This window comes from Alosa alosa, chromosome 8 (assembly GCF_017589495.1).
Source record: "Alosa alosa isolate M-15738 ecotype Scorff River chromosome 8, AALO_Geno_1.1, whole genome shotgun sequence".
Lineage (NCBI taxonomy): Eukaryota > Metazoa > Chordata > Actinopteri > Clupeiformes > Clupeidae > Alosa > Alosa alosa.
In genome coordinates this window covers 31,428,835-31,446,957 of record NC_063196.1, presented here as the reverse complement: position 1 = coordinate 31,446,957, position 18,123 = coordinate 31,428,835, and the positions used below count along the sequence as shown (strand labels likewise).

Here is an 18,123-nt window from a genome sequence, read left to right as displayed (position 1 = left end):
CTCAGTAACATTAACACCTAGGAGCCAGAGTGGTTTTAGAGACTATTGCCTGGGTAGCTCAGTAACATTAACACCAAGGAGCCAGAGTGGTTTTAGAGACTATTGCCTGGGTAGCTCAGTAACATTAACACCAAGGAGCCAGAGTGGTTTTAGAGACTATTGCCTGGGTAGCTCAGTAACATTAACACCAAGGAGCCAGAGTGGTTTTAGAGACTATTGCCTGGGTAGCTCAGCAACATTAACACCAAGGAGCCAGAGTGAGTTTAGAGACTATTGCCTGGGTAGCTCAGTAACATTAACACCAAGGAGCCAGATTTCCTTCCTTCTTCACATGCTCACTGACAGATAAAGGAAAAGAGATAAAGAGATGTGTAGCACTGCATTTCGGTACAGTAATCGGCTGATTGTGTTGCTTTAAATCATCCCTGTCCCTGTGCAGGAGTCCCTGTCACTGTTGACATTCGCAGCCAAACGCTGAGTGATAAGACGCTGGGGGCCATGAGATCAGCCGGCTAATTCGGCTCTGCAGCCTCGGCATGGAACACGCAGCAGCCCCTCTGGCTTTGTGTCCGGCCATTGTTACTATGACAACAAAACAAGGATGGGTTTGGGGTGTTTGCTAAGCTATTTTCTCTCGTGGACTGATGAGACACACGTAACTGTCAAGAGCACTGCAGTGTTAAGACTCTGGCTTGTGTATAAAGTCATAATGATCTTTCCAGCAGCTGAAAAGGCATGGAGCACAATAGTATAAATATTACTTCCATAGCTATAATGTGCAGTAAATATTTGGCCCTTTATATACAAACAGTGAGGCCTAGCAGTAACATTAAAGAGGACACCAAATCATTTGTGGTGTCTGTACAGTGTGACACCAGTCATCCAGTCACACTTAGGGGAGAGTGACTCTCTCATCTGCCGAGTGTCTCATCTAGACGCGTATGCACCTTTAACTGACTAACCCGTGGAATGTGACATTCACATTTGACCACCGAAGCCCCTCTGTAGAAACAGCGGTGAAATCATCAGCCGCTTATTGACTGCACCTAGGTGGCCGAGGAGCCATGACTCATGGGGTGGAGAGGCTCCCGTCCTGTGTGGTTTGTTGTGGTAATTGATACTTGTTTACACTCTTGGTCTGATGGGTATTATCATTTGCACCTGGCATGAGGAGGCCAAAATAGAATAGCAACATAGTGAGTTTGCTCAGGAGTTGGCATGATCGTATAGCCTACTGCACATGAGTGTTCTGTGGTTTGTGTGGTTTGTATGTCCAATGTAAACAGTGGCTATGACATAAGTCTTTTCTAATAAACAATGTTGATCACAAAAAAAATACTGCATATGAGTGGTAACATATGGATTGTGCTATTAATTAAATCAGTAATTCAAATGCTGTCACGCCATTGTTGGTGGATGCTGTATTGCTATGGCAACGGTGCTATCTCTCAGGATTTGTACCGTTTTAAGAGCTTTTTTTTTATTTTAAGTCAGTTAGTGAATGTGTTACAAAGCACTTTTCAAGTAATGCCTTGCACACTGAATTTATTTTCCGCCGTGAGTTCACATGAAATTCATGTGTGTGAGAAAATGCTCTAAGGTCTATTTGCTAGAAGTTATGACACATTTGTTAGCAGAGAAGATAACCACAAATTTGCAAAAATGCTTTTGGGTTTATGTGTACAACTGGCCAAAAATGTTGACATAGATGGAGAAATAGACAAATAACACAGTCAGCAGTAATCCACCCCATTCTCTCTCTCTCTCTTTCTCTCTCTCTCTTACTCTCTCTCTCTCTCTCTTTCACCCACTTTATGAGGGAAGTGACTTCATCCCCATCCCATCAGAAAGGCATGTGAAACCAGGCTGTTCAAGAACTACAGTACATCTGGCCTGTGATGTCACTGCTATGGCCTGGCCAGCCCACTCTTGGCCCTTTTGAAGCGCGGCATTTAGGGATGGAACATGCCTTATCTATCTAATTCTTCTTCCACTGACAGCCGGCGCTTTGGTCAGATAGGATAGTAGGCTATCCACACTTCGGTCTGCTGCGAGAACTGGACGTTTCCAAAGTAGATAAAATATTTGCAGTGGGCTGTAATGTTTCGCATTCCAACGTTTTCATTTCATTTGCTGTGTAGCCTAATACAAAAAGACACATTGTGATGAAACATAATCGAATGGAAGAGATAAGATTCAGGAAAACTGTTCGACAGCACACAAACTCCCCTGTGCTGTGCTAGATTCTGGTTGTATATAGCTTTGGACCAGGCCAAGTTTACAGCCTCTATTTTTACTCCACCATTCAAAAGAATCCTGCTCTCTTGTCCTTCACCCCTTCTGCTACCCTTGTACGGCAGCAAGCACTGACCTGTCTTATTTAATTAGAACACTGAGAGAATTAACATATGGACAGAGGTGTTGGTGACATGAATCAGTGCACTGCTCTGCACAACAGAAACTGTGCATGCTGTGTTTGTGTGTGTGTGCATGTGCTTGTGTGTGTGTGTGTGTGTGTGTGTGTGTGTGTGTGCTTGTGTGTGTGTGTGTGTGTGTGTGTGTGTGTGTGTGTGTAGTGCAGTCCATATCTTTATGGCATTTCCTCTTTTTTCCCCATTTGTGTGATATGGTACAAGCATCCTATCTGGCTTTGTTCTAGTGTCTAGTGTGTGACTTCATAGACGCCATTTGGAACGTTCTAAATGATGTCAAATGATGGTCGGCCAGGAAACAGCAGATGGCTATCATGCACTTGCCCAATGAAACAGGAAGTGCTTAGTCTAATGTAGACCGCTGCAAAGAGTCCTATATTTGTGTCTCCTGCTTGGAATACTACAGATTGTAATCTAACCTCAGCAGAGATATTCTGGTCCTACTGTACTAATGTGTCATAGGAATAGGCTACATTATGTCCTAATGGTAGACAGACAGGCATGTTGGATCCCTGCTTATCTTTATTCATCTGAAAGTGGAAACATGCAGTGGTTACATATGAGATTGCATCACAGAATAAACATGAACTCCATGCTTACAGTGGACATCTCTGTAGGAAGCAATATATCTTGGCCGTACATAATTGCAGCAAATACATTTTACAACACAACTCCCTCAGCAGGAAGAACCTCTAAATCAGACAAAACAAACACCAGCTAAAGCAGAAAAATCACCACACAAAATCACCACGATCCTTTTCACTGGACAGCACTGGCCAAGTCTAGAGGACCGTTTCTCTCCGCTTGCAGTTGTTTTCACTCGGGCCAGCTCTCCAGGACCTCCCAGGCCCTGGTATTCCCATCCCGCTGTGGGCTTGGAGGTCAAAGAGGTCACTCTGTCTGGCGGCCGCGGGCGCTGCTGACACAGAGTGGTGGAAGACTGGCTTTATGGCGGAAACCTACAGGAGCCTCCCTCAGATGCACGGGCTGTGGATTTATGCCCGGAGGAAAAAAGCACTGACTCTCCAACAACTCCCTGACCCAGTCCTGAACTCTGAAACATAAGTCTCGTAGGGTGTCAGAATATAATACACCGGAGCGAATCGCAGACTCGCCCTGGAGAGGCGCGGCTTTAACGCTGTAATGAGGACCCAAACAAATCCACCCCCCTTTCTGCAGTTAGTCGCAGCTACAACTCGTTTCCGATGGACACGAGTTTGTCACACCATGTGAGCGAGTTTGTTTTTATGGAGTGTTGCATAGCAATATTCCCACAGAATTCAAATACAACGTCTTGATGGATGAAGTGTAGGGTTAATGATGAGGTGTGACCTTGCGCTGCGAGTTCTACTCTTGTCGTCACACAGGGACATTAAAAGGGCCACTGATGTGTTTTTTTTTTTCTGGAACTTTCTCTTTCCGATTTCTGCAAGCTTTTTTCCCCCACTATGAGATGAAATGTCTGCTTTGCTGAAAGGAGGTGTCTGCACGCAGGACTCCTCAGAAAGTATTTCTCTCTCTTTTGCCTTATTTAGTCACATTCCTGTCTTCGCTTGGCTGAGTCAAAATCTGTTCTGTGGGGTTATTTTGCTAAAGGTCCTCGGAGTGGTCCATCAACTGGCGGATGGGTTATACTCTGGGCTGCCTGCTACCTGTCCTCACAGTATTGTGCTTCACAGAACAAGACCACACTGCACTTCTGACCACAAAAGAAGAAAAAAATTTCCACTCACTTCCTCAAACTCATACTCTGCAAATTCCTCACTGAAATCTAAAACAAAGAACCCCATACAAACATGTTTTGGCAACATTTTTTCTCTCTTCCATCTTAACATGGTGTACACAAGAAGCATATTTCTATTATTATTGTCTTTGAGACTTGAGACAAGGATGACTATCATTACCCTCTTGCAGTATAAAAATGCTTGCATTGGCCAATTTCCAGGCACACTGCCTAAATTAGGCAGGTTCACTTGAAGCACTTTCCCTTTCGCTGTGAACACAACATGTGCGATGATGACGGCAGGTGGATAATATCAGAGGAAGGCAGCCGCCCAGTCCCCTTTCGTCTGTTTATATCCCTCCTATCAACTATTACAGCGATGCCTCTTGCTGGCACCAGATCAGACTTTGTTTCCCAGTTAAGCCCTGCTGTCATTCCAACAGGGAATGTGGTGTGTGTAAAGTCGTTTGCGTGTGTGAGCAAGGCCGTGGCTCCAGCAGTACGCACTGTGATCGTGCTTTATTTAGACGTCTTTGAATGTCCGTGATGGCGCATGGCACGCCGACAATGTCCGCTGCAGGGGTCTTGGGAAGTGTTAATAACTACCAGGAGAGCAAGCAAGAATCCCACGTTCAGTCGGCGGGGTTTGTTTATGCTGAGGTGGGCTGGCTTGGGTGTTGTGTTGGTGGGCATCAGCAGGGGGGTTGGGGGGGGCAACTAGAGAACTGCCAGTTGTTGTCTGATAAACGGATAGCCATCTCTGTGTCTCTTGTGTGCGCCAAAACACAACTAGGGGGAGGCCCTATAAATACTCCATTTCACCAACAAACAGCTGTGCATGCCACCCATGGGCCCAATGTCCAAGAATGAGCGAGGTTGTTGGGGTGGTGTGTGTGTGTGTGTGTGTGTGTGTGTTTCTGTCTGTCTTGTCTGTCTGTTTTGGTAGGGGGGGAAGTCCAGTGCCTCTTTGCCCTCCTGATAATGTCCATGAGCAGAATGTAAGCCATGTCTATGTGTCATATTTGTCATATATATTCCAACATTGAAGCAGATGACGATGATTATGATGAAATGTCTAGCACAGATGATCCTGTTGGCTAAAAATATGCCCTGCTCGATTTAGAGTGTTGAGCTCTGAGGCAATCCTCCAAATTCAAGGTGATTATAAGTCAACTGACTGGGTGGTTGAAAATAGTGTTATTTTGAGATTTGTTGGACACGGATTAAGTATGTTGTAACATAAAACATGTTAATGTGCAATCTGAAAATAATACAGAAAAGACCACCATGAGAGAAATATGAAGCAAATGTTAAGAGGTAGAGTTGTATCTCTGTAAATGGAACACACTGAGCTTACAACTTAAACAACAAAAAAAGGCTGATTCTGGCAGACTAAACTCAAATAAATGTTACATATGATTTTAATATTACCCACTGGCATTTAATAATATTGTCTCACTAAAAGAAAGGATGTTTGTATTTAAGGTCATCAAAACAGACTTTCATGGTGCTGGTTATGTTTAGACATCGCAGCTATAGAAACTGTCTTGTTACAATATCATCATAACTGTTGCTGCTCTTACCAATACATCTGAGGTATCTGAGACATTGCTTTTTGTGTCAACAGTGCTCAGGGCTGAAGGTTTTTGAGCAAATCAAGCTGACAGTCAAAATGAAGACAGCCTAAATGGCTGTGCCCACAGGAGTGGTTGGCAGCTTCCCTGTAACAACTATTAATAACCATCGGCACTTAACTGACTGCTGCCATTCGGCGGCCAGGATTTTCCCAGCTGAAGTCACATGCTGGTTTCATCAGAGCCCGGTGGCCTAGCCTCGTTCGGCCTCAGTGGCTTCAACATACTTTTCCAGAGAGGGCCTTGGTGTTACTGCTGTGCTGTTACTCGACCCAGGCCCCTTTGTGTGTGTGTGTGTGTGTGTGTGTGTGTGTGTGTGTGTGTGTGTGTGTGTGTGTGTGTGTGAGTGTGAGCTGTGGGGCTCCTTGTTTCATCATCACTCCCAGCAGCACCATAAAACGTCTTGCACACACACACACACACACACACACACACACAACACACACACACACACACACATACACACACACAGCGCAGGCTGGTTGCGTTCTGATTTATGTCTGACCTTTATGAATCAGCACAAACACACACAAGACGTTAATCATCCTATCAAACGTCCATGCCAGACAGGACCCACAACACACACACACACACACACACAGGTCCGCTCGGTTCAGCTCAGCTAAGCTCTTGGGGTGAGAGCCTTCCCACCACTACTTTCTCAGCTGTTCGTGTGTGTGCGTTTAGTGACGCCATCGAGTCATAAGACGCTGCAAGGGGGGGAGTGGGGTGTGTCTGCTCTGTGGTCAGCCGACGCGATGCACCTCTCGTGGGCTCTGTCCGTACACAGTGTGCACACAGGTTTCCCACTGCTGCCTGGTCTCTGATCAGTGGCCAAAGAAGGCAAGAGCGAACGCTCCCCCAGGTGTTGGTGATGCAAAGGAAAGTCGACTCTTTTGTTCAGTGTGACCAGTGGAAACAATGGCCTCACATTCCCTGATTAAAACGCCGCGCAACGTTGCTCATACTTGGCAAGGCCCGGTTATTGCTCTTGACAGTCAAGTGGCGCCCCGAGTTTCTGATCGAGTGCAGGAAATATATGATAGGCCTGGAGTGTGTTGGTGTGCCATCCTCTACAGAGAGACCAGCTATATAACACACAGCGAGACCAGCTTCTCAAGTCTCCCTCCTAAACCATTAAAAGTGAGCAAGTCTGATTCAAACACAAATAAAACTTCATAATTCATCACCAGGAGAAATTGTTTTTGAGTTTTTGAGACCTACAAAAATACCTTTTTTCTTTGTGAAATAACTTTTATGTCAATGTTTGGAATGATTTTAATTTTCACTGAGCCAGACATAGAGTAAATCACAATTTAAAATAGGCCTACCATGTGGAATATAGTCCTCATGTGAATGATGGACATGTGAAACATTTCAAGCCAATCCAGTGTATGTGGGGGGAGCTCAAAGGAGACTTGCTTGCTCAATCAGAAAACAACAAAGGTGATTTGTACTTTTATGAGTTGTGGACAAGGTTGAGATGGAAAGTGAGCCTCGTTTGTCTCTCACTGGACTTCACTTCATCACTGAGGCCGAGACAGGTTGTCTCCATGAAACTCATCACAGTGTGCTGAAGTCATGTTTGGCCCTGCAAGATGACAATCTGACAAGTGGAGAAAGCAAGCCAGCATGCTGAACACATACACACACACACACAGCAAAAGTGTGTGAAATTCGATGTATTATGCACGCCAGGTAGCTAGGTGTAGAGTAAACGTGTACACGACGAGAGCCACACGTTGAGCAGATCGGAGCAGACTTTTGCTTTTTTTACCATATAGACAGACGGAGCGTTTTTAAGATTACCACTCTGGAAGATGGTTTCACTTTTCTGCGTTTTTAAGGCCCAAAAACGCTGTTGCCGTCTAAATGAAAGGCCCATCTGATAAAGTATTTTTGTCGTTTTCACCCGTGAGCGTTGTTGTGTAAACAGGGCCTAAATGTCTCACTGAGTATCAGTGTGTAAGCCGTTTTTTTCAACTAAATCTTCCGCTAAATCTTGCTTGTCACACAATTTTCTAAACATGTCTTTCGAACGGCATAACCCCACACCAAATCTGCAAAACACCATTTCTCATTGTTTGACTCAGTTTTCAATTTCCTAAAACACATTTTGCAAAACACCACACAGAATTTTCTACCTGACACACAAAAAATCTAACAGGAAGTAACTTGATTTCATTTTTCAAACACAACCTATCAAAATGCCACACTTATTCGCCACTTATTCACACTCAGTCTTCAATGTACAAACACTCATTACTTTACTAGACACCATCCAATCATTGCTCTGTAGGCCTATGAATAGATATACTTTATAGACCCTTTGAGTCTGTTCAGGTTACTGGTTGAAATGCGATGATTTCTGGTTGAAATGTTCAAAAACAATGCAGATATTTTGAAATGAAAATGAATCACTTTAGCTTAATGTTCTACAAAAAGTCGACTTAACTCCATGTACATCTTTCTTGAATTTCCCCTTGGGGATCAATAAAGTATCTATCTATCTATCTATCTATCTATCTATCTATCTATCTATAATCTATCTATCTATCTATCTATCTCTATCTATCTACATCTGGTGGGACCACTCATTGTATTTTGCTGTACACTTCACAACTGTATACTTTACAACAGCAAATTATTTGGGATAAATCACTATTTTTGGTTTCATATGGTGTATCCAAAATGTCATTATGACAAAAGTGTTTATAATGTGAGGCAAATATTTGCTTTAGAGATGTGTTCATGGCATTTTGAATGTTGTGTGTCATTTTGCTGGAGATTTAAGGCATTTTGTGTGAGCAATAGTCGGCTTTGTGTGTAGAGTTTTGAAAAATAGACACAGAGTTTTGAAAATGTGTGTCAACAGTGGTAAAAAACTGTCAGATGGAAGTTGGAGTGGTATCTTATAATTTGCAGAATCCACTCTTTTTCTATCTTTTCTTTTCTATCTATCTTTTGATCCTGTGAGGGAAATTTGGTCTCTGCATTTATCCCAGTCCATGAATTAGTGAAACACACACAGCACACAATGTACACACAGTGTGGTGAAGCACACACTAATCCCGGCGCAGTGAGCTGCCTGCATCAACATCGGCGCTCGGGGAGCAGTGAGGGGTTAGGTGCCTTGCTCAAGGGCACTTCAGCCTTCGTGACTTCGTGCCTACTGGTCGGGGTTTGAACCGGCAACCCTCCAGTTACAGGTCCGAAGTGTTAACCAGTAGGCCACGGCTTCCCACTCTTCAGCCAGAGAGCACAGTAGAATTAATTATATGTTACATTACATTACATTTAGCAGACACTTCTTTATCAAAGTGACTTACATATGTCATATTACAAGGGATCACATTGTCCCCAGAGCAACTTGGGGTTAAATGCCTTGCTCAAGGGCACAACGGTGGAAGCCGAGAATTGAACCCACAACTTTCAGGCTACTGCACGCTAGCCCAGCTCCTTAACCACTACACTACCACCGCAAAGACTTTGCAGTGAGGTCAGTTAATCAATAGCATCATATCATTTTAGGGCTTTTGGACATGACTATGTGCCTAAAAGTTGCCCCATGTATCAGTCAGAACAAGTCAGAGCCGGGCCGGGGGCGGGGCACATGACCGGGCCCTTTATTAAACTCATCATAACATAATTTTACAACATAGGATACACATGCCCGCAACAGCGGGTCTTACAAGCGTCAGCGCCACGGAGAGCAACTGTGTTATTTTGAAGTCCATCGAACGTACATGAAGTGTAACCAAGAGAACAACAAAAACATTAGGCTACATGACCCCTAATAATAAAACAACAATAATTCGCAGCACTATTTGAAGGGCATACGACGAGCCTTGCGCTCCGCGAACTCGTCCACGATGCGCTGTGTAGGCCTATGTCCATTTTCTTTGCTCTCTAGTTCTCTATGGACAACATGGCAAGTCCACTCAGTCTCTCCTGTCCCACTGTGCTCCTCAAGTGGTTTTTAATGGTCTTTAACTTGGAGAATGAACGCTCAGATGTTGCAATGGTGACGGGAAGAGTCAAAAATAAAATTAGGGCGGTGCAAATCTCACTGAATGCAGAAGTTACTGCTGGGTGGTTGCATTGGCGGAGAGAGGGGGTGGCTTCGGGGGCTCAAGCCCCGAATCTCTTTTTAAAAGCCCCGAATCTTTTTTGTATGTGTTTTCAATTTCCAACGAGTTCTAATTTAACTTCCCCTCGGTTTCTCTATAAATGTTACAAAATGTAGCCTAGGCCTACTATTTCTGAGCAAATATTCCTTACTTTCAAAGCCCAATATTGACAGATAATCTGATTTCTCACACGATGAGTTTAGGCAATGCCAGGTTTACGTCATAAACCTGGCAGGAAAGTTCAGAGCGGCGCAGTCAGTTTAAACAGCAAGCCGGTAAGAAAAACTATTGTCAAGACATTAGGCAATTAGGCTACTGTACCCCGGAATACAAAAATAAACTTCAGAAAGACAGAACGTTTGTTGTACTGTATTCTGTAGTCTGAATTCTGTAGTCTCAATGACCGAATCAGTATACCCGTTGTCAGTTGAGTTCGTTCAATTCAGGCTAGTCTAGGCAAAAATATGAAACGGAGATGGAACGTACCGGCGGGATTTTGAACTTGCATGTTTCATGCATTTTAGGGCAAAAAATACCATGAGATTGATGTGTTCTCCATTTGAGGAACGTAATCAATTGCGGACGTGCACAAGACTCAGACACAGAGCGCATAGGCCTAGGTTAGGCTACTTTCACTTTCTAGAGCGCATTCATTAGGCTACGTAGCCTAAAAGATGCTTCATACCAAAACAACGTTAACGATCAAACATTATCAAATGTATCAAATGTATCATGGCGTGTTGTCACAAAGACTTCGGGGAGACCGGGTATGGTTGTAACATGGGGGGAGTTGTAACATCACCAATTCCACCAATCAGGGATAAGATATGAGCCATGTGACAGTTTCTGACTCCTCAGACTTCCTTAACGATCATCTGAGGTAAGAAAGTAACTTTTTTTTTTTAGATTTATTTTTTTCTAGTGCTTTTACCATTGTAGATACAGTTGTATGAGTTACATCAGGTCAAACTATAGTTTCTCTAGTAAAGAATGGTGTAGCTCTCTCTTGCTAATGTCAAAGCACCATGCTAATACAGCTAGCTAAACAATGGATGACAGTGGTGGGGTAGGTTGTAACACATTTTTTGAATATGTTACAACCTGTGGAATGGGGCTAGTAGACCCATTTAATGTCTGTTTAATTTCATCTTTGTATGTGTGACTGTTCAGCCCTCTCTCTCTTTCCATGAGAGACACAAATACATACACACACAAAAGTATAAACGTTGTGGTTTTTATATTTAGTTTAAAACGTTAATATGATCTCCATTCTCTATGTGAAGAACGGATTGTATGGTATACAATATGTTGGTGAATCTATTTTCACACCCTGTGTACCCTGTTTATGCAATAAATCAGTATATCAAATGGAATTCCATTGTTTTTTTTTTACCTATTACAATCTACCCCAATAGGTGTTACAATCTACCCCAGTAGTAGGCCTACACACTGTACTTGTCATAATCTCACAAATTCTGTAATATAGTTGAAGAGATTTAAATGGTTGCCACTTGTAGTAGACAAATGTGGATACTTTGCCAAAAAGTACCAAAAAGTACCAAAAAGTACCAAAATCATGTAAGTGTAAGTGTTCTCTCATTGACGCCTGTAGGAGACAATATCGTTGATCCAATTTTGTAAATGTGCACGTCGTAAAGTTCAATATGAGAGTTAAAATAAAGCCAGTCATACAGCAGAACATTTTATTCAATATTTTACACCTACTAAATCATCAAAGTAAATTTCAAAACTTTTCAGCAACCGTGAGTCATAACTCGTCCTGACTGGGGCAACCTATAAGCCTAATACGTCCCACTCTGCTGAAAATGATTGAAAAGAAACCGTTTGCATGATCTTAGCTCCTCCGGCCTTGTGCTGTGGGAGAGGCCCGTCCCACCTTACCCGGAGGTGGGGGAGGGGCGCCCTCGCACCGGGCCCTGCGGGTCCCGGGCCGGGGGCGTGCCGCACCTCCCGCACCCCCTCAAGCTCCGCCCCTGCCATGTAACATCACCTTAACATCTTGTTTGTATTTGCCATTTAGAGGAAGGGAGGGCAGGGTGTTAGGGTAGACTGAGTACAGTTGAGACATGTGTACAGTTGAGACACCTTAAATATCTTGCTTGCACAGCAAGCCCAAGTTGTGATTTTTGCTATGCACATGCATATTAGTGCCCTCTTTGATCATGGACAATTTGAACGACACAAGTATCTCCCATCCAAGGATATCGGCAAGTGTTTTTTTTCCAAAGTAAGAATTTCACTTCACCATGCACCTTCGACAATAAATAGCTCATTACACTTATGTTACTGTTAAACGTAACTGGTATCATTACAAACATTATTCTGTGTCCTAAAAACTGGCATATTTTATGGCATTGTGCCATGTAAGGTCGTTGCAAAATCTAGAGAAATGTGTGAGGTGGTCAGCGGGGGACAATTGAGACACACATTGGATTGTGTTAGGCTACTTGAACATTCCATTTGTAGGCTACTGTTCGCTATCTGTTCCTGTGTCACATTTTGTTCATGATGTATTCCTTTTAACCAACGCTAATTTAAATGAAATGAATGAATTTGAACTACAAACACTTTCCAATTGCTATGTTTTTATTTATTCAACTTTCCAACTAACGGTTAGTTAACTATACATCATTAAAGATGGGTGTCTCAACTGTTTCAGGTAGGTGTCTCAACTGTACTCTATAGTCTATAGGGTAGGCCTACAGTTGAGACACAGTCAAGACAAAAAATGCACCTTATGTTTTTGAGCTAATTGTGGTATTATTGATTTATAATATTTTAGTCTACAAGCTAAGGAAATGGCATGTGGAATATTGTGTGGAAAATCACTTCTTTTCAGTATCTATTTTTTGTTTGATTTTGTGTGGGCAAAAAGTGTCTCAACTGTACTCAGTCTACCCAATGCACTTGCTGCTCAGGTCTCCATCTCTAGAGAGTCATCTGGCCCCAGATGTCAACGGAAGAGTTATGTCACATATCTAATCACAGCACACACCAATATGTTCATTAGAACTAGAAAAACACAAAATTACCAAAAAAGCGATGTTAGTTTGGGAATTGCTCCAGAATTGCACAGTGAATGAGTCAGGGTGACAGGTTGAGTGTGTATGCTATCACAAGGGAGGAACGGCGGAGATGCTATCCCTGCTATTGATTAAACCTCCTGAAGTCATAGCTGAAACTAACGGCTGAGACTGTGAGCAGCCCTACTTCATCTCTGTCGGAGTGGCCTCTCGGCTGGCTGCGCACCACATCTCTCTCTGGGGGGAAATCCCCCTCGCAAATCACGGCAAGCCTGTTATAGACTCGCAGCGGTATTAACTCTGGCGTGTGTCTCGCAAAAGAGATCATATGGAAGCATCTGTGTGTGAGCGGAGCTTTACCTAACTGACAGCTGCGTTCGAAGGAAATGGCTGAGCTAATGACTTGCTCAGCTCCCCCGCCACAGACACATGCATGCAGGATAAATATTTGGGTTGTTTGGGAGGAAGGAGAGAGAACTGGCAGAGGTTTGTTTTGTTACCCTCAACTAGGCGAGCTGGGCACTTAGGAAACATCTGTGTTAGCCTGATGTTGCTCCTACTGGAACAATTCGGTCTTAAAGCTTAAATTATCACCCTATGTGATTGACCACATCCCCCTATACCTCAACAATTCTTAGAGCGGGATTACAACTAAAGTGTTAGGGACCCCTGTTAAAGTAATGTTAGAAGCATTTGCTAGTTGTAGACCATGGTTATAGCCTATTCAATAGTTTTGTAAATATGGGAATATAGCCTACAACTGGATGCCATGAGAGTGAACGAAGAGAATATACGTAATTAGCCTCTTTTAGTAAGACCTTTGCCCTTGGCCTTTAGCTGTAAACGTTGCCAGCAGTTAAAAACACACAGGGGAGAACACAATTTCTTAATCATTGGGGCGAATCCACACTCCCAGTGTTTACACAAAGCCCTAGTTGGCCACCAGAGTTGAACTGATGATGGCGAGCCATCCTCAGTTTTCTCATGTTACACATTTATGTTGTTCGGAGTTGGCCAATGACTAAGTCATAATGCAGTCTTGACCACTGAGCTGATGACTCACTCTTGCAACTGAACACACCTTGGCAAGCTTGGTGGAGAGACTCATATTGCAGTGGCCTATAACAACAACATGTTCTCTCCTATGCTGTGAAGAAACTCTTCTCTATTGTCAGTGATGTCTGTATTATCTACCACATTGGTAAAGATCAGTCCTGCACCGTGGAAGTGTTGATCCATTTTTAATTTATTTTTTAACTTTTGTTTGTTTGTTTGTTTTGTTTGTTTGTTTTGTTTCTGGTGCTCTCTTCAGAATTGAGGTGAAACATGAGGTCACGGAGTAGCGCCATGGAGATCCCTGACAGGGGTCAACTCGAGATCGCACAGCCGGCTCGCAAAGCCTTCCAGAAAGATGAGGATGGCGGGAAAGGAAACGCGCCGGAACCCACAAAGAGAAACGTGAACGAGATCAAAGAGGACAGAGCTGTCCCCGGGACGGCCAAACGAACACAGAAAGGCCCCGAGAGGGGCAGCAGCGGTGGTAAGAGGAAGGTTGCACTGGCGGACCTCTCTAAGGAGGACCTGGTCCGACTACTGGGAGTGATGGAGGGCGAGGTGCAGGTGAGAGGTGGTGTGTATCAACATTCATTAATCAAAAGTTAAAAGGTCAGACTCGTGGTGTGTATCAACATTCATTAATCAAAGGTTAAAGGTCAGACTCGTGGTGTGTATCAACATTCATTAATCAAAGGTTAAAGGTCAGACTCGTGGTGTGTATCAACATTAATTAATCAAATATTAAAGGACACACTCGTTGTTTTCTCAAACCATGTTTTTTAATGGTGGTTGTTGTTTTCTGGTAACTAAAAAGCACTAGTAGGTTGTCCCTACAGCCTCAAAGTTCCACTATAACAGGCAAATCATCCCCTTAGAGCTCACAGTCTGTTACAGCCAGGTGGTATGATCTGATTACATGTAGATACCTCAGCTATTCCTGGGAGTCGCTCCACTCCCTACTCATGCTCACCTCATGGGGGACCTGAAATGAGGCTAAACCAGATGTCTAAAGGCTAAATACGCCATGGGCTTGATTTTGACCAGTGTTTAGAATGTTAATGATTCACAAATTACATAGGCCCAGTGCTCATAGGAGGATGTTAGTGCTGTCAGTAAAGCACTCTGGAATTGGTACTGTGTATCTCTAAATATAGCTGTCTCGTTTAGGAGGTCTTATGTGATTCATGATGAATATAGTAACATCATTCACAGTGTCACACTTTTCAGGAATGCTGTGGACATTGTGAGTAGAGCTCCCTCTAATGGAATAACAGCTGCTTTACAGATTTAACCCTACAAAGACTCAGGTTATTACTTCCACCAGAGATTATGTTTTCAGTGCAGTTCATCAATCTGTTTGTTTGTCAGCAGGGTTACGCGAAAACCCCCGATAGCACCCCCGACCCTTGATAGTCAAGACATTTAGCGAAGGGGTATTGCATGGGGTTCATGGAATTGTGGAGCAGCAACCCATCATTTTTCACTCCTCCTTAACATTCCGACATATGGCATTTGGCCTTGGCAGAACACTCTCCAGTCTAACCCTGTAGTAATAAATCCAGTCTGTAATAAATAAGAACTAGTAGTTATGTCCAGTTATGCAGCAAAATATGTTTGTTCTGCTCAGTACCCCTTATTGGAGCAGTGGGAGTTTCATATCTATCTGGTATTTCAGTGGCTTCAGACAAAGTCCTTTTAGGCAAATCCCTCCACTCGGCGGCCATATTGCAACGCTTTTTGGGTACTCATCGGGCATCCTATTCGGCAGAAATGCGCGTGCGCAAGGCTTCACGACACCAACCATGCTCCAGCGTCGAGTTCACACCACATGATTGGCTCAATGTATACACATGTCGACATTTTGGCGAGGAAGGGGTGGGATATGTGTAGACAACGGCCATATTGGTGTTACAAACTAGCCCCATGCATTAGAAAGTCTCTGCTTCAGACACATCAGTTTCTATGTTAAGGCTTCCCATATGGTAATTTTGAGAGAAAGTGGTTGGATGTTGAAGTGTATACTGGATAAGCCATTAACATTTAAATGAAACCTCTCTGCTGGATGTGTTCTGCTCTAAGGCGAGGGAGGACATCATCCAGATGATGAAGTCCGAGCGAACGCGACCAGAGGTGCTGGAGGCCCACTACGGCTCGGCCGCACCCGCGAAACCTCTACAGGCGCTCCAGAGGGACGCCCTGATGACCAACAGCAAGACTCCCGCAGACGACGTCTACGAAGTGCCCATGGCTGAGGTGAGGGAACAACAAAGGGAGAGGCTTCTTTCATGTGGCTCTTTACTCTGAAAGATACCATTACAAAATTGAAAGTTTGAGTTTGCAGAAATCATATTCATTCATATAGTTATGGAAACCTTCAAAATCTCCACCAATCGTCTGATTTTTCATTATGGTGCAACTGTATTATGCCTTTTTTTATTCACAGTAGCATACACTGTGAAGAAGCCACATATTTAGTTAGTGTGTCGTGCTGTCCTTGGGAACTCACAATGACCCTGGTGATGATGGTGTTGTGTCCTGCAGCCATGTGAGTTGAGAGTGAGTGTCTCTCGTCCTCCCCTCAGCTGGACCGGCTAGAGAGCAAGCAGAGGGAGACGTACCGCCGCATGCTGGAGCAGCTGCTGCTGGCGGAGAAGTGCCACAGACGAACGGTCAACGACCTGGACAGCGAGAAGCGCAAGCACACCGACTTCATCAACAAGAGCGACGACTTCACCAACCTCCTGGAGCAGGAGAGGGAGAGGTGTGTACTGCAGATTTGTGTGTGTGTGTGAGCTGTACGTGTTTGGAAACGTGTGTATGTGTTGTATGAGCGTGTTGTATCTGCATGTACTGTATGAGCGTTATGTATGTGTGTGTGTGTTTGTATGTATCTGCAGCACTTTTCAGAATTATTGGTACCTTTATTTAATATGAGTGAAAAATGCTACTGAACACTCCACTGTTTCACATCACATACTGTTATTGCAAAGCAAATTAAGAAAAAAGTATGAATTCCTTATGAATTCCCACCAAATGTTTTCTGCAAAATCTCATTTTCTCCATTCCTCTTATGCCAGCTTCTCTTCTCATCTCTTCATCTCTTGTTATGTGTTTTTAAAACTGAAAAACCTCAGATTTTTGATGTTCAACCAGAGGTTTTCAATTGGACTAATGTCAGGGATCGCAATAGCAACATTTTGTGCTTATTTAATCATTTTTGAATGTATTCTTTGTGCGCCTTGGACTGTGTCCTGTTGGTGGATCCAATCGAGTTTTAGCTTTTGGGCAGAGATAGCTAGGTTCTTAGATAAAATCACCTGGTAATTCCTGGTCCCATGTATGCAAACAATACTGCCAGGGCATTTGGTGGAGAAACAGCCCCACAGAGTCACAGATCCTACACTATAATTAATGTGTGTGGTAGCCATCTTTATTTCTATGCCAAATTTACAGTTAGCATTTGGAAAGAAAGAGCTCAGTTTTTGCTTTGGCTGACCACACCCTGTTCTAGTTGAAGTTCCAGTGGTGTCTGGCAATCTAAAAGTACTTTTGCTTGTGATGAAAAAACCTGAATTGGTTCTTGCTGGCACAACTTCCCGACAGTTTGTTGGCATGGAGGTAATGTCTTATGGTGGATTTGGAGACATGGTAACCCTGAGATCCTACCAAAGTCTGTAGCCCTGAAATAGTAATCTTTGGATATATATTGGGGACAGCGCTATTCAAATATGTTGCATATATCTACTTAGATACACAATCTATGGACCCTTTCAAGAGAGTTCCATTATCAGCATCATAGTTGGCCCCACAAGACTTCCTTTTTAACATTCCATATGTTATCTTAATGCAGAGGAAGTAGATTGGGGCCCAAATAGAACATTCAAGCATTGTTTTTGTTTACCTTGTTGAAAGGGTCTATAGACCCTTTCAAGAGAGTTCCATTATCAGCATCATAGTTGGCCCCACAAGGCTTCCGTTTTAACATTCCATATGTTATTGTAATGCAGAGGAAGTAGAACCAAATTGAATGTTCAAGCATAGTTTTTGTTTTTATTGTGGGTCCAAGCTGGATATATATTGGGGATATACATATGGCGGTGGTAG

General features: G+C 43.4%; 1 protein-coding gene across 11 annotated transcripts in view; it reads left to right on the top strand.

The window, feature by feature from the left end:
• The window catches only part of LOC125298918 (filamin-A-interacting protein 1-like), a 33,156-nt gene that overhangs the window by 2,184 nt on the left and 12,849 nt on the right, over positions 1-18,123 (top strand). For 9 of the 11 annotated variants that reach the window (XM_048249857.1, XM_048249856.1, XM_048249855.1 and 6 more), the window contains exons 2-4: positions 14,276-14,583; positions 16,099-16,272; positions 16,602-16,780. In XM_048249857.1, the coding sequence (XP_048105814.1) occupies positions 14,290-14,583; positions 16,099-16,272; positions 16,602-16,780 (647 nt within the window). In that variant the 5' untranslated portion in view covers positions 14,276-14,289. Of the gene's footprint in view, positions 1-14,040; positions 14,165-14,275; positions 14,584-16,098; positions 16,273-16,601; positions 16,781-18,123 lie in introns of those variants that run through there. The other 2 variants (XM_048249848.1, XM_048249847.1) reach the window with 2 other exon arrangements.